Source organism: Cucumis sativus, chromosome 5 (assembly GCF_000004075.3).
Source record: "Cucumis sativus cultivar 9930 chromosome 5, Cucumber_9930_V3, whole genome shotgun sequence".
In the NCBI taxonomy this organism is placed as follows: Eukaryota; Viridiplantae; Streptophyta; class Magnoliopsida; order Cucurbitales; family Cucurbitaceae; genus Cucumis; species Cucumis sativus.
In genome coordinates this window covers 30,115,085-30,132,428 of record NC_026659.2, presented here as the reverse complement: position 1 = coordinate 30,132,428, position 17,344 = coordinate 30,115,085, and the positions used below count along the sequence as shown (strand labels likewise).

The 17,344-nt window shown below is 29.6% G+C and overlaps 1 protein-coding gene across 1 annotated transcript; it reads left to right on the top strand.

Moving 5' to 3' along the window:
* The first annotated feature begins 332 nt into the window (after positions 1-332).
* On the top strand, positions 333-6,324 carry LOC101212820 (NAP1-related protein 2). The gene is made up of 10 exons (XM_004148644.3): positions 333-595; positions 1,963-2,085; positions 2,194-2,244; positions 2,431-2,502; positions 2,645-2,758; positions 2,836-2,897; positions 4,311-4,368; positions 4,492-4,548; positions 5,712-5,756; positions 6,062-6,324. Exons 1-10 carry the CDS (start codon positions 482-484, stop codon positions 6,098-6,100), a joined length of 735 nt encoding a protein of 244 aa, XP_004148692.1. The 5' UTR covers positions 333-481; the 3' UTR covers positions 6,101-6,324.
* The last annotated feature ends 11,020 nt before the right edge of the window (positions 6,325-17,344 follow it).

Below are 17,344 nucleotides of genomic sequence, written 5' to 3'. Positions count from 1 at the left end.
TATAAAGTTAAGAAACATTTTTAATTTCTAAATCAATTTCTAAATCGACACTTGTAAATTGTTAAGAATTTAGTGACAACAATTCAGGCCCTACACATAAATTTCTAAGATAGTATATAAAACAAATATATATGGGCAGAGAAAGGGGAAGAATATACAAATTAAAAAATAAAAATTGAGATTTTAGGAAGGATTTATGTTTGATGAAGATTGAATGTTGAATGGAGTAAGTGATATAAGCAAAATGTTAGCTTAGTTGGAGGATAAGTGATTGTGACTTAAGATAGTGTGTTCATCGTTGGTGCGTACGAATAGAGAGAGAGAGAGAGAGCAACTACCGTTTCCTCGTTAAGCCCATTTCAGTTTCTTTTTCTTTTTTTTCTCTTTTTCCCCCCGAAAAACTAAACATATTTATATTCCCTTCGCTTTCTCTTTCAACTTACCGTCTTTTCCCTCCCAAAACTAGGTTTCCGCCTCTAAAATGGTCGCCGATAAGCCTAAAAAATCCAAGCCCTCCGACGAACCTGACCACATTGACGTCGAGCTTGTCCATTTCATCGAGAAGTTACAGGAGGTTCAAGACGAACTCGAGAAGGTCACCCTCTCTCTCTCCCTTTACTTTCTGCATCCATTTTTCTCCTATCCTATCATTCTAAATTTGCGTTTTCTCCACTTTAATTCTCTACATCAACTTTCATGTTAGCTCAATTATGTTAGGTAGATGTTTTTTTTCCACCTTGCTTCTTTAGCTTCTTTTTTTTTAAAAAAAAAAAAAAAAATTATTATTACCATACGGATGGAATTGTGCGATTAGGGCTAGTTTTCTTGGTTTATGATTCTTGTTTGGAATGAGGGTGGTTTAGGCGGTCTGAACTGTACTTGTGTTAAATTGACGCCAGTCCTGGTTTTTATAACGTGTCAAGTCTTAATCTAAATTCTCTGAGCAGAAAGTGTTAGGTTATGATTCATTTGAACAATTCTATAGGTCTTTATCCTACAATTTGATGCTTTTATGTTAATTAGGGATGCCCATTGTCATGGGCAACTAATTTGTTTTGGAAGGAAAATAATTTTGTTTCTTTTTTACTAGCATTTGTAGTTAGAATGTATCTCTCAGTCTTTTAAAGCTCAAGGAAGTCACGAGAGAAAAGAAGTGTGGTTTTTTTAAATTCTTATTATGAGGTTTGCAAAAGAAAATGTAAAAAGTTATATATATATATGACGGAGATTCGTACTGGTAAATAATAAGGTGACGAAAGGCTTAAAATAATTAGATACCCATTCCTATTTGAAAATGAAAGAATTTTCATGCGTTTCTTTCTTAAAAATTAGATTTTTATTTAAAAGAGGGGCAGCGAGTTAGACTCAAGGCTCTAAAGCATGCCTCACAGGTTCTAATGCTTGCGCCTCAAGTGGGGTAAGGAAGCCTCGCCTTTTGAAGTGATGTGCAGAGGCCCGACCTTGGACCTAAGCATGCCTAGGCACACGACTCAGTGGTCTTTCTAAAACACTGTGAGACACATCTTTATTTCAGTCGTATGATGTTTGCAATGTTCGTAAGTAGGTTTACCCTGTCCCACCTTGTTTTTTTGTTTTTGTTTTGTGAAGGAGTGGTATGAGGTTTTAGTTTTTTCTTTATTACATAGCTAGAATTTTCCTTTTGGCAATTTTTTTTTATCTTTTATGCTGAACAAATGATTTATATGATTCCCAAGTTCAATAGAAGTTCTTTTCCATTCAAGATTTTAAGGAGTTCATTATTGGGTCAAATGATCTGAGTTCTTGTTCTAGGCATCTAAAAATGAGTATAAATCTAGGACTTGGTAGGCAATTTGTACTAGATATTCATCACCATGGCCATGTTCTGCCAATATTTGATTTAATGCAATTTCTTATACATCATTCTACTCAATATCTAATAAGTAGACTTGTACTTAGCCTTGATCCTTTGGCATCCCACAGGTTAATGAAGAAGCAGGTGACAAAGTTTTGGAAGTTGAACAGAAATATAATGAGATAAGGCAGCCTGTCTATGTGAAACGGAATGAAGTTATCAAAACTATTCCAGACTTTTGGTTAACTGCTGTTAGTGCTCTGTTTATTATTGGCATTTTATTTGTGCAACTATTTATTATAATTTGTTTACTTTTCTTTACCCCTTTGATGTACATGACCAATGCTTGATTTTTGCAGTTCTTGAGTCATCCTGCACTTTGTGATCTTTTGACTGAAGAAGATCAGAAGGTATTTTGCTTTAATCTATTTGATTTCTAATTGTGGGTTGAATGAAAAATCGATATTTCTGCAAGTTTTTTATACTCAATTTACATTGAAATCCTAATTTAAAGAGACTTTTGATGTTGTACTAATAAAATGTGTGCAAGTATGTACTCTTAACATTTGTCTGTTGGTCTCTTATTCTTGACACAGATCTTTAGGCATTTAGATTCTCTTGGAGTGGAGGATCAAAAGGATGTAAAGATGGGCTATTCCATCATGTTTGTAAGCTTCAGCTAACTTGTTTGATTTATAATGTGTCTGCCCATTTTCATCATTCATATGCTACTTTTTTTGGCCTATTTGGTATCTTCCTTCAATTGCAGAATGTGATAATGATCTGTCACTGAACTCCTTAAAATTACAGAGTTTCAATGAGAACCCTTATTTTGAAGATAGAAAGCTAGAGAAGACATATACATTCTTTGAAGATGGGGCAATTAAAATTACTGGAACAACAATCAAGTGGAAGGATGGCTCGGTAACTGTTATTTCTATCAAAATAATGATTCCAATTGTTTGTTTGATCAAATTAATGACCGATGGTGATCTTTATAGGGTGCCTCAAACGGAGTTAATGGTGAGAAGAAAGGGAAGAAACGACCGCTGGCTGAAGACAGGTGCTTCCTTACCCCTTCCTTTTTTATTCCATCCATCTTGAACAAAGTCACAGGACCTGAAGGTTTGACAATGACCTGGGTACCTCTAGCGAAACAGTGCTTGAAATTCCCTTAATTGAAACTGTAAACGTTTAACACATTTAAAACGTGCTGCCCTTTCAACTAATGCTTTACCTTCTTCAATTGTGTGGTAAAGATTCACTAATGATGGTTAATAAGCCAACAATTATGATTAATTTTGAAAAATAATCTCTTCAGCTCAACCGCAGGGCTAAGCAGAAAGATGTGAAAAGGGTGGTGTACCATTTAGTTTTCTTATACATTTCTGATTTAATGTTAACCTAAAAAGTTTCAAAACTTAGTTTCATTCAAGTCTCTCTCTATATACTATTTAATAATTGGTCATCTATCAATTCTATGTTTGAAGGGGTTCAATGGCTTCACCTCTTCTGTAATGTCATTTACCGTCTTTGATTCGTGGACCCTAAGAGAGTTGTCTGCTCAAATTACCATCCATGTATAATCAATACTAGATCTGACCAGTTGCCCACCCTACCTACTCTTGTTCTTATCGTACATCATCTTTGCCTCTGCTTCGTAGAATCTTTCAGTGGCATGTTTCAGTCTTCTTTCCCGTTGCTTCGATAAAGTGAGCTATGATTCAAGTACAAGATTCTATCATTACCGCCTCAATCATTAGACATCCAACCTATATTGCAATGACCCAACTACAGGAGTGGAGATCCACTAAGTATCTACTCGAGTCTAGTGGGGCTTGCATCAAGGAGTTTAGATTCGTCTTCTATACTACTGTTCTATTCCTCGATTTTTCTTTACCTAAGAAGGGGAGCTTGTGGGAGAATCTAAATTCAGTTCATTGATTCTATTTTTTTATGAACACAATACACAATAACCTCTTTTAAAAAAAAGGTTATTAGAAATTTGTTTGATACATTGAGAGCCAAAAACCAATTAGGTATCAAATGAAGAGTTATATTTTTAACTAGAAATTGATCCTTTAAAAAATAGAATAATACCACGAAAAATTTTAATGTACCATTTTATTAAAAAAAATTGTTTTATTCTTGACAGGTGCAATGAATTATTCAATGCACCGAAAGAAAATTATTCAAAGCTACAATAGATGAATAGTCTTCTGGCCACTAGTGTAGAATAGTATCATTTAAGAATTTTTAAATCCGTGTATTCAACATAAAGTTTAATTAGTATATTAAAAGATATTCAAGGAAGAAACTTTTGGTTTTCCAATACGTGCTGGTGTTATGCTTTACTGTTGAGCTGTTACTCAACTTCAATGATTTATTCTTTCATATCCTCAATGAAACCGATCAAAAAATATTGATGTTTAGCATATTTATTTTCTATTGTTCATCACAATATTGATGTATGCAGCTTCTTCAGTTGGTTTGGTGAAACCGATCAAAAAGATATCACTGAGCTTCATGATGAAGTAAGTCTGAACATCTTTCTGCCCCATAATAATATAAACGTTTGGCTTGTAAATGCAACAATGTCTTGTCTATTAGCTTTTTTGGTTTGTACTTACGTGCTTGGTTTCTTGACTTAAATGCAGGTTGCTGAGATAATTAAAGAGGACCTATGGCCCAATCCTTTGAAATATTTCAACAATGTAATCTCCTTCGTCTTTGTTTTATATTTCTTTACCTATTCTTTGAACCCATTCATTTTATTTTTCAGTTGTTCAGCTTGTGGAGACACCCCCTGTTCCATTAATCTAAGTTGCCATTTATTTTTTCCTGCTCCTTACCCCACTTTGAAGTCTGGAATACCAATCCTTTTATCATGGTGACTAAGGGACGCATCATAACAAATGTGACTCTAAGAAAGTTAGTAGTGGCAGTTTCCACGGTCCTTGTACATGAATGGCTCTATTTTTTTTCCTTTGTTCACTATGCCTCTGTTGGGAACATCTCCCAGCTCTCATGTTTGTTTTTAGGAGAATAGTTGGATTGGGGAGGCCTCATTATTGGTTCCTTGTGCCTAGTTGTCCTTGTTTCCATCTTTGTGCTTCTGTTGCTTTCCCCTTCTATTAATTTTCTCACAAAGCTTGACTAGAGAAATCTTTCACGACGATAGATGGCCAAGAAGGTGAGATTCATTGAGAAGACTTGGTGTCTACCTTCTACCCTAGTGTTGCATTCTTTGACAGGCGAATACATTTGTCAGATGAAATGTATTCTCCTTGAAAAGGTGTAGCAGTTTGGAAATAGCCCATCTATTTTTGTACCTTCTCTACCCTTGTGATGTGTTGCATTCGTTGGTACTCAGAATCCAACACAGAATCTATATAATAGTCTTTAGATCTTTATTGCTACTGCTGAATTTCAAATTACAGAAATCGAATCGAATTGAGTATTCGATTGTTACAAACTCTCCCTCACCAATCTGTTACCCTATCTCTCAAGGATGCACAGAACTGATTTACAATATCAAAACTAACTTTCCCTCCCAACTTATTTACAATATGACTCCCTTCTTCCTTATGATCCTCACATTCGGTTATGTATCAGCTAACTTCCTTATGCCTTATTCTTCGATGAATTATAGGAGGTCTAACACATTCCTGTTTTGGGAATTTTGTTTGAGATTGCAATGTTGTGAATTTTCACTGCTTTTTTTTTATTACTACTTTTTCATTGTTTCTGGATGTTTCTCTTTCAATCGTATACATAGTCGTACTTTGGGCTCTTCTTAGGGTTGTCTTTTGTTTTTTAATGGAAGTCTTAGTTTTTGCTAGCAAGAAAAATGAGGTTTCTTCTAATTTCTTTTCAGGATATTGATGAAGACGAAGAGGACTCTGATGGGGAAGATGATGAGGTAAACAAGATTAGATTTCACGTTCACCATTGCACTCATTAATGTTCTTTTGGGTCTGTCTCCTGCTCTCTTCCCATTCATGAATCACATACATCTTTTTGACAATCATTCCTGAGCCTTCATCTAGTTAACTAGAAGTGATGGGAAATAGTTAAAAGCTTCTAAATCTGTTCATTGTGGAAGTATTGTACTTGATCGAAGTCTAATGTTTTGCAACTTCATTGTTGCTTAAAACTGCTCTGTACATATAGCCTATCTACAAGATCAAAAGTAATTGTTCAAACTTTTTGATGACGCATGTATAGGAAAATGGAGACGAAGACGACGATGAAGCCGAAGAGTGAAACGTAGAGGACAAACCCATTTTAGACACCCCTCCTTAGGTACCTTTTTTGCCTCCTTCCTTATTACGGTTAACATAGGATACAATTGTTCCAATCTGTGATACTTGTTGAAGTACTGCTGCCATATTTATACATCAATGTTCTATTTATCTTCTAGGCTATTTTGGCCTCCCCATATCATTTAATACACAGCTCAATCATTTCATGATATCTTTTTCATTTCACATAATATTGTTGCTGGAAAAGGACTCATCACGAAACTGTATGTAGTTGGCCCAGTGGTCAGTAAGTTATGGTGGTTGTCTTTACTAGTATAGTCGAGGTACAAACAAGTTAACACTCGGATATTTAGAAAAGATCTGACATCGTTATTACATGGTCTCATTTAAAATTCAAAAGGAGTTATGGATAAACCACTCTTAATCTGTTCATGAACTGATTTGATCTTTTGGTCATTGAAATACTTTATCATAGACCCGAGATGATAATCTTATGGTTCCTCATTTTTATTTTGTTCAAGAGAGAAAATATATAAGTGAAATACAATCCATTCTACGGTTAAATTGTAAGTTTTAATTTTTGAAGTTCCAAATTTTTATCTATCATGGTCTATACTTAAAAATTGTCCAATTGGTTCTTAAACTTTAATTTTGTATCCTAATCTAAAATTTCAGTTTTCACGAAGAAGAAAAAAAAAAAATGAATATTTTACGTAAATGTAACAAAACCCAAAAATGTTTAGGGCTCATGTAACTATTTTCATAATTTTCATACTTGTTCTTGATTATTGTGATGATTCCTCACTTCTCTTTCTTTCTTATGATTTCTTCCTTGTTTTTTAGACTTTTTTTTTTTTATGATCGATCGATTTGAAGTTTTTAATGATCATTTACATTAGACTATATGATTGTTTATTATAATCAACACGATCGTTTTTTATGATAAATATGATCGTTTAACATGGTAAACACAATTGTTTAGATTTGAAGTCTTTCTCTATCATTCAAAAGAATTACACGATCGTGTATCATGACAAACAATTATAGATCATCCATTTAGACTAGTACACGAACATTTGGAACAATACTGCTCACACGTGTGTGATTGATTAATTGCATGTTGATTGAGGTATTTTTTTAATTTTCTATTATGGTTGCGAGTTTTATCTGTTTTTGAAATTGTTTTATGCGGTATAAATATTTTACCGATTTATTACATTTTTTTAAAAAAACTCAAAATTTATTTACAATTTCAGCTCTCTAACACAAACAAGGAATTACCTGTTTAAAAAGAATGAACTAGTTGATTTTTAAATTTCAAATGCAATAGGGACTACACACAAATGTTCGAGAAGTTGGCTAAATTAATACAAATGTTAAAATTTATGAACTTCACTTATACTTTAACTAACTTTTTAAGGGTAATTGTAAAAAATAGAGAAAAAAATTCATGGAACCAAGGTAATTTGTTTTCCTTTTTTCTACTTTTTGAAAAAATTCTTAATTTTTAGTCTCCTAATTTATTCAATAATTTGAAGTGATTTTCGTAACAGAAATAATTACCTTTTAGTAGGAAAAAAAAAAAGAGTTACCTTTTAGTTTTAAATAATTAGTTGTCAGTTTATTTATGGTAAAATATTTTGAAACAGAAATAGTTCAAATTTTATTGATAGAAGAAAAATAATAATAGACTAAACCTTTTCATTTTCATAATCGATAACTATGGGTATTGATATTTATAATAAATAATTTTATTAAGAGACCAACATTGCTTTCAAAATAATGGTTGGGACATATCAAACTATCCAAACCACTTTCTACATTTTTCTTCCATCCATCCATATCTTAAATATCTTAATTGTTTGACGAAAAAAATCAACTAAATGAATTTATTGTCGATTTTTCTGAAATCTCGGTTAAGGAACGAGGCTACGAGCTACGAGTCGTTTCTTTCTTAGTCATAACTTGAGGTACTGTGTTGGACGTAAAGTGCTAGAGGATTGATAATTCTAGATTTTTTATGTTCCTTATTTTGAGTAGGATACAATGATAATGTCTCGTGATATTTTTATATAGCTGTTTTCGTTTCCGTTTTCGTCGTTGAAAAAACAATAAATAGAAAAGGTGGAGTAAATGAGGAGAGGAAAATTTTATATGGATCATGAAAAGTATTTGGGCCCAAAGATGAGGAAGAAATAAAGCACATGCATTGTTTAATTTGATGGAAAAGTAGTCCAAGAAAAATCTCTATTAACTTTTGCTTTACAAATGACATATGGGCCTCATCTTTCCCCCACTACTTTGGGCCCATTTTTGTTTGTTGTTAAAGCATCAACACAAACTTATGTACTTACTTTTCCCCTTTTTCTTTCTCCATAAATTATCTAAACCCATTTTTCCTCTTAATATTCTAAAAATTCCTTTTAAAACTTTCATTTTACTCATTGCCTCCATTTTTCTTTTTTAACATTACTTACTAAAAAGCTTCAAATAGGTTATATAGTTCATGTTTCTAAATAGTACCTGTCAAAATTCCTTTTTACTATTTTTCTTTCTTGTTATTTATTCTTTCTTACATGTAAGCTATTATGATTAAGTTAATTATTAAACAAAATATACAAAGTCGATATGATATCATAACCTAACTCTCTACTGCTTTTGTTCGAGTTCTATCTCTGTTGATCGATTGTTGATGGAGACAGTTCCACACTTAGATACATCTCCAATTTGTCGTTCGACTCAATTAAGAAAATAATTGATGTGCATGGTAAACAATTAATAGTACAAATGTTATAAATGATCACGTTCAAAATACCAATACGAAGCTAAATTAATTTTGGTTGGACATGGACTAATAAGAGAAATATATATATATATGAAAAGGAGGTTTATGAACATGCGAGTAAAGAAGAAGTAAAAATTGTAATGATAATATCGCCGCAAACCTAAGAATATTTTAATAACAAAAGGTTATTAAATCACTAAAAGGAAACCATTTATTTTAATTTGATAACATTAGGGTAAGCAAGGTACCATAATTACAATTAGTACCACATATTATAATTATTTATCTTAATCTACATTAGTTTAATTAAGTTTTTTTTTTTTTAATCTTTAATTTTAAGAAAATTGATATTTAATATGTCCAACCTTTGCTTTACATCCATGGTTTTGTGGAAACTTCGAAACCAAAAATTTAATTAAAGTATATTAACATTAGGTGTTATTAGATAAATAATATATTGAAGTTCATAACATATAATATATACTTCTTCTTAGAAGGCTCAAATAATGTGAAAGGCTAATCATTTTTAATTTCCTGGTTTTCATATCAACATAATCATCATATATTAGTTGGAAGAAATGCCCATTCAATTAATAATCATTATATGCTAAATTTAAAAATATCATTTCTAACTTCTCTAACTTTGTCACGTTTCATTTTGGGAGAATTTGAAATGTTGAAATAACTTGGAACGAGTTAATTTTTACAATTTCGTAACTTCAAAAGGCTTTTTCTTTTACTAGGTATGTATATATATAGATAGATATATTTCCAATGTGTGGGTACAGGAATAAACCTAGGTTGATAGCATATATGTGGTGTTAATTTAACGATGTCATTTTAAGAGTCATGGAATTGTTATAGTGGTTTGTTGATTTTGATCGATACACTTTGATATTTTTTATTTTTCTAAAAAATATTTATTGCCACAAAACACATATTAGATGCTCGCAAAACAATCCCTTAATTTGTTCAAATTTGTAATACCTAAGTTTACGAGAGATACATGAATGAATCGGGATATCACTTTGCGATGAGAGGGAGGATGGTCAAGAAATGCTCAAAAGAATTTAAAGTTATCATCTATACCAACAATGTGTGTATTTTCTTTTGGATAAAATATGTTGAAAGAATCTTGTTGACTTGTGGGGATAGTATTTACCTTTAGATTAAGTGATTTAAGACAAGCAGACAATGTGATCGAGTTTAGAGGGAATACGCAAAAATGAGGGAAAACTAGGTGCAAAATTTGAATTATCCTAACCCTGAGCTTGAGGCATTACCAATGGTATTGAAGTGGATCCGCTTTTAGTAAAATTTGATTCAGGAAGAAATGAAGACGAAGCTGGTGGACATGTAACACCCAGGTTTAGAATGAGTACATGAATACACTGATATCATCATATTTGAATGAGATTGATTAAAAAAAACTTAAAGAATTAAAAGTTACTATTTAGACCAGCAAGATGCACCTTCTTTTCCTATGACTCAATCATAGAAACTTGGAGCAATTTTATATTGGATGATTTGTTGAAATTTTTTCTAGGAAACGTGTGAGTAATGACAAAACATACAGAAAGAACTTGTGTTAGTTTGTATGAATAATTTTCGCTTTTAAAAGTAATTTAAGACAAGTAATTAAATAACGTGATTAGATCGCAAGAGGATATTGGAACATGTAATGGTGAGGTTGATAATATAGTTTTGTTATTATAGCTTGAATTTTGATTAGCATGGGATGAATCATATATAAAAGTTATTATTACCAAATAAATTCATGACCAAGAAAGGAAAGATATATTTTTTTCCAACCTTGCTAAAAAAGATACAAAAACTTTAAACAATGCCTATATTATATGATAATTATAAATATACAACCTAGATCTATACTATAGGCAACATATTAATTAATTAATTAAATGAGAAGACTAGATATTATGATGTAAAATAGATATCATTAATGCAAGCATAATTCAACCTAGTCAACCTTATGCTACTTTATGCATGTATTTATTATAATTTTCTTTTTCATAAAAAAAAAAAAGAAAAAAGAAAAAACATATCATTGAATTTAAAATCAAATCATTATAATTTAATGTCTGCATCCCAATGCAAAATTTTTGAAAGTTCCATTAAACATAATTATATAAAGAAATTTAAACAATATTTTCATTATTGTTGATGACCTCTCTTATCCCCAATCTCACCAAATAAATTAAAAACAAGATATCATAGGTGCTTGAATATCCTATATATCTAGAGGAAAATTAAGAAAATGATTTAATGATTAAATTAAGGAAGAAAAATGAAAAGTTAATCAACAAAGATTGTGGTCCATCAATTAATTAATTAATTAATTAGAGAGAAAAAGGCAGAAATAGAATCAAAGCTAAGGGTTTTGAGATTTTGGTCATTTACAACTAATTGACACCCACATGTGCCATTATCATCATGTGCCTCATTCTTATTCTTCAAATATGATCTTTGATCATTATCACAATCCACCCTACAAAGCTACTCTTCAATCTTAATTTTCATATGTAAACAACAAATAACTTAAAAGAACATTATGAGATTAGTATTGATATCAAGAATAACAACACCAAGCTCTTCTTATCAACACCAATGAATTTAATTAGAAGAATAAAGAATAAAATGAATTAATCCAAATAGGAAGAGGCAGAGCACATGGAATGAGAAAACATGATGGTGAGAAAGAGATTAAGTTATGTTTTAAATTAGTTTACCAAAACAGATCTTTATGTTCCCAAAAGTGAATACAAAGCTGTCTAATCCACCCCTCTTCTCATTTTTTTAATTTCAAAACTCATTGGGTCTTTTCTTTTTCTCTCTTTGTTCTGAGTTTTTGGATTTTAATTTCCTTCTATTTTTTTTTTATTAATTTGAAGTACAATTGGGGTCTTCTCATGGGACTTTGAACTTCCTTTTCCAAACACAAACCATTTACTTAATTAAAATTTTCCCTTTTGGATTCTCTCTCATTAATTAATTAATTAATTAATTAATTAATCAAATTTGGGTAAACATGCTATTATATATAATTATTATGGTATTCTAACTCAATCAATGAATGTGCTGTCATAGTCATACAACAAAATTTTGATAAAAGCAAAGAGAAAAAAAATTCCTTAATGAGTTGTGATTTCCAAGAAGAAAAAGTCATAGAATTTGATGGGAAGGCTGTCTTTTTAAAATTTAATTATGTGTATATGATGGAAATTGGCATGCTCAATTTCTTTTTAATTTATATTTACTGGCATTTAGCAATTTGTTTTTGTTGGCTTTGAGGGATGATATCAAATGTTCTTTATAGGAAGATGTTTTATTTAGTAGTATATAATTTGAATCATGTTTATGCTACCAAGCAGTGAAGTTGAATGTTTATATTATAAGAGTAAATAATTATGTGAGAAAATGACATTACATTAAGATCTAAACAACCTACATCTCTACTTGACTATTCAATATGAAATCTCATAACTTTCACTATTATTAATCCCGACAATGTTGATCAAAGGTCATTTTTCAAATGCAAATTTTTGTTCTATTTTATTTGTTGATTTAGTTTATTAGTATAGTCAATTGTTTCCACTTTTTTAATACATCAATTTTCATTCTTTTTTATTTACTTTTATGTTTATATATATATATATATATAGTTGATCCTTTTGAAATATACAAATTATAATTAACCATTTAACAGTTCCAATTGGGCCTAGTAGCTGAATTACATAATTGTGGGCTGTATGTAAGGGTTGGGCTTGTATTGATATTACTAAATCTACTTTTTATTTTGTAAAAATTTTAAATTCTCTACTTAAATGGTGAATTAATTTAAACTCTTTGTTAAATTTTTATATATCTTGAAGTAGATTCTATTATAATTTAAAATATATATCATACTTTCTTTCAGTATATCAAAATGATTGTAAATGATAAAAATATTAAAAATATTCATAAATATCATAAAATTTTACGATATTCATAAATATTTTTATTTAACTTTTTATACTGTATGGGATTTTTTTGTCTTATTTATTTTTCTCTACTATTTATAAAGACTTTAGTGATAACTTTCTTGCTAACTTTGATAGGACTATTTTGAAATAAAAATAATTTAATTGGGGGAATTTTTTAAGCAATCAAGTGAAATTAAAAAAAAAAAAAAAAAAAAAAAACTACCAACCATCTAAATTGTTAAAGGAATTAAATTGATACAATTATATATTAGTTTAAGATATTAATCAATAATGTATACAAATCAAGAATAAATTTAAAAAAATAAAAAAAATGATATTGAAGAATGATTCGCACGAAAAAAAATTAAACACCACCAAACATTTCACATTATTACCAATGAACTTAAATTATTCACGAAAATCTTTTTACTCACGTTAAAAGTGTACTAAACTCAACTATTATTTGGAGATTTTAATTTTCAACCATAACCGTCGTAGAAAAGAATTATTCCTACTACGTCAATATTTTTATTATACATACACATGTGATGTCACCTTTGATGATAACCATGTAATTTTTATTTTATGAGGTAAACAGAAAAAGAGTGATAATTAATAATTTGAATAAAAAAAAAAAGAAAGAAAGAAAGAGAGAAATGAGAGATTGAAATTTTGAGGACTATAATGACATTTGCAATGCATGCCTAAGCATAAGTGCTAAAGGATATATCATTTACACTGTCACCTAACTTTTTGATTTTATTCACTCCTTTTATTTTATTTTATATTTACTTTTTACTTCCATTATTACTCTCTATTTAATTTCTTTATATGTTTAAATAACAACCAAAAAAGAAAAACCCCCATTTAAAAATGATTTCCAACTATGTCTCTAATTAATGTAAAACCCTTTTTCTTTCATTTGTTTTTCTTATATAATTGATAGTGACCCATACTACATTTTAAAGAAATTATATAAAAAATTTCCTTCTAGATATAAGTATTTTATTTAATGGGGTTGTGGAGTTAGACACAGGTGGAATAATGGACATATTTTTGTAATATTAATTTTATATCATATATTAAAGTAATCATTTTTAGAAACATTTGAAGAACAACTAAACAAAATTAAATTCTTTTAGAAAAAGCTTTTATGTTCTTAAAGATTGATGAGTGAGGAGGTTCCATTCAAAAGTTGGTCCTTCACTGAGCGTAGACCCCATTAGTACTATACTTAGAAACATAATAAATAAATAAATCAAAATATACTATTTTTGCTATATATTCATTTATTATGGGAAGTTAAATAGAGAGAGCTACAGATTCATATATAATTTTGTTAAAATAAATTACTTTTTTTTAAAAATATATTAATACAACAAAATTGTGATTCCAATATATTTTAAAACTATTGCAAGTAAAATTTGTGATAGTTATTCTATATTATTATAGAAGAAAAAATCGAAAACTCCACTTTTATTTTCTTTTTAAAAAAATGTATGTTTTCTTTTCCATTATTTATGAAAAACCTTTTTTCCTTTCTCTCTCAATTTGGCTACACCCTTGTGTGATGGAAATTCTTTGTAGTATTAGTGTTTTTATTGTAAAAAATATTAGTGAAAATCTAATAGGAATAGGGCGTAGAAGGTCGAAGACCGCAATGATTCGAAGAGGAGAAAAAGGAAAAGAAGAAAAACGTTTGGGGTTGGTTGTGTAATAATGTTAAATAAAGAGGGGGCAGAATGCAATTCTCAAGGTATTGTAAGTTAGCAAACATCACTGTCGTGTACTGTTAATCTCCATTCCTGGCCACTCATATTCCGCCACGTGGCTACATTCATTTCTTTTTTATTTCACTTTATACAAACCCACAAAGCGACATAGTAATATATAAATAAATAAATAAATAATCCTGAAATCAAATAAAAATGAATTACCGTACAAAAAAATTTCAAAATTTTCAAAAAAATAAAATTAAAAAGAGGAAAAGCTTTAAAAAAAGGCTTTTTTTATAGTTAAATTTTTATTTGTTGTGAATATTTTAAAATTCTTACCAAAATAATAATAAGTGGGCAGTGAAGTATATTCCATGGAGTTATAAAATAATTTATTTTTCCCTTCAAATTATAAAATATAGATTTGTATAAGAAACTTTCCACTTTGTTATATTATTATATTTTTATCATGTTATTGAGTAAAAGCTTCTCAACATGAGTACAATTTATTTCTTACTTTACAATAATTTGTTCAAAATATCTAAAACTTTGTTCGTGATTCAAACCTCGATCATCTATTTAATCACTATATACGATATTTTGAGATCTTACTTTCCTAGAAACGTAGTATAATATTAAATATAACTTCACCTATTAATTTAAGACTTTGTCTCAATCAATGATTTTAAGATGATATAAAGGGTTTGTTGGATTTTATGTCATAAAACTTTTAGTTTGTAATCATATTTTATTCAATAAAGTCGTTATTGATAAATTGAAAAATATAATTTTAAATCCAATAAACTAAGTCATAAGACTATTTTTGAGTAATATACTCGAACTCGATTCGCGTTTATGTCTCTACATAAAGTTTAATGTTTACTCAAAAATACCCTCAGGACTTAGTTTATTGGATTTAAGATTATAGTACTCAATTTCTCAATAACAACTTTATTGAATAGAATATGATTACAAACTACGAGTTTTAGAACACAAAATCCAACAAACTCCCACTTGGACTAAAACTCCTAATGGTATAAATCAACGTTGAATTTAATCATGAGAGAGAATAATATATATGAGTACAATAAACGTATAAATAATAGGGCACATGCCTAATAATTAAGTCTCCCACCTGTCCTAGTTTACAAACATTGTAGACCAAAACTATGTAGGTGATGTGTATAATGCCCGAAATTAGGAGGAAGACATGAATGAACTAGTATCACATCTGAATAAGAGGGATTTTGAGAACGTGAAAGTAATATTAAGAAAGAATCAAAAGTTAATACATATACCAACAATGTGCACCTTCCTTTTCAGTGGCTCAATCATAGAAACTCCAAAGAGCAATTCTATGTTGAGTGACCTTTTGGGAATATTCTTAGGATGCATGTGAGTGAGGATAAAACGTGATGAAAAGACTCGTGTTGGTTTGTGGGGAAATTTTTCACTCTGATAAGTCTTTAAGAACAGTAAGGATGATGCTGTTAGGTTGTAGGGGATGCAGGCGAATGTCGGAGATCCGAGTTTCAAATCCTGGTATGAATCTTGGCCTGGGGTGTTCAAAGCCTTGTAATATGATTTCATTCTTAATCTAAATTGATTTTCATTTATCTGATTTTTTTCATCCATCGAGTGATGAAGGAGACCACTTGATGACATAATATTAAATTTATATTCAGTAACTACCTTTAACTTTTGGGAGATGATATTACTAAGAAATATTTATGAAAAATTATAAAAAACACAAAGTATTAAAATAATTTTAAATTAGCAAATAACTATTTAAAGATTTTTAAACAATAACTTTATATGCATGATGTTATTTATATTATTATTTAGATAAGTGATAGTTTTTTGTTGTATTATGATAGTATCGATTTACTATTTTATCGATATCGAACTTATAGAAGGTAGAAATATGTGGACATGCAGACGTAAATTTAATTAATACTATAATGGAAGGATGATGTGAATAACATATCAAACTCATGTACTAACTTTCTCTTTTACTTATTTCTTACATTGTTTTAGATGCTTAGGATAAATTAACTAACCATGCATTATTTTATTTGAAAAAATAGAAGGCCATTTTAAAAACAAAATAGTGTGTGTGTGTGTGTGTATGTATAGAGAGAGAGGATTTCATTTTACCAAGAAAAGATGGAATCAATTCCAAAATGATTTGTTTGAAATGAGGAATTGAGTGTACACGAAAATCTATGCGAACCAAAAACCCTAACTTAACCTCATCACATTTTGTCCCCAATACATTTTTCTTAACATCTTACTCATATATATACACATTAAACTTAGAGTTAATAACAATAATAAGAGAAAATATATTTTACAACCTTGCTAAAAAAGTTTATTTTTACTTTTGGTGATTCATAATTCAAGTGAATCTAAGAAAGTTGCCAACCATGAGAAAATAAACTAAAATTGAAAGGAGTATTATGATGTTAATTTTAGTTGTAAGATAGATATGTAAAAAGTAGATAACAAAATAAGAATGTTAGGGAATTTGAGATTGGGTATAAAAGTGATATTTTGAGGAGTTTTGTGGTGGAAAACAAAATAATTAGTGAAGCAAAGGAAGGTAATTTCTTAAAACAATGATTAAATAGAAAAGTTTGGAATTAGAGAATAAAAAAGAAAAAAGAAAAAAGAAAAAAGAAAAAAGAAAAAAGAAAAATGAAAAATGAAAAGTTTAAAAGAAAAAAACAAAGATGAGTTATAAAAATGTCCCCATCTCTCTCTAT

Bases quoted from the DNA above. Each gene is read 5' to 3' on its own strand.
- LOC101212820 (XM_004148644.3), top strand. From the start codon at position 482: ATGGTCGCCGATAAGCCTAAAAAATCCAAGCCCTCCGACGAACCTGAC. The intron at 596-1,962 runs GTCACCCTCTCT...GGCATCCCACAG, and splicing joins TTCAAGACGAACTCGAGAAG to GTTAATGAAGAAGCAGGTGA. The intron at 2,898-4,310 runs GTGCTTCCTTAC...TGATGTATGCAG, and splicing joins CGACCGCTGGCTGAAGACAG to CTTCTTCAGTTGGTTTGGTG.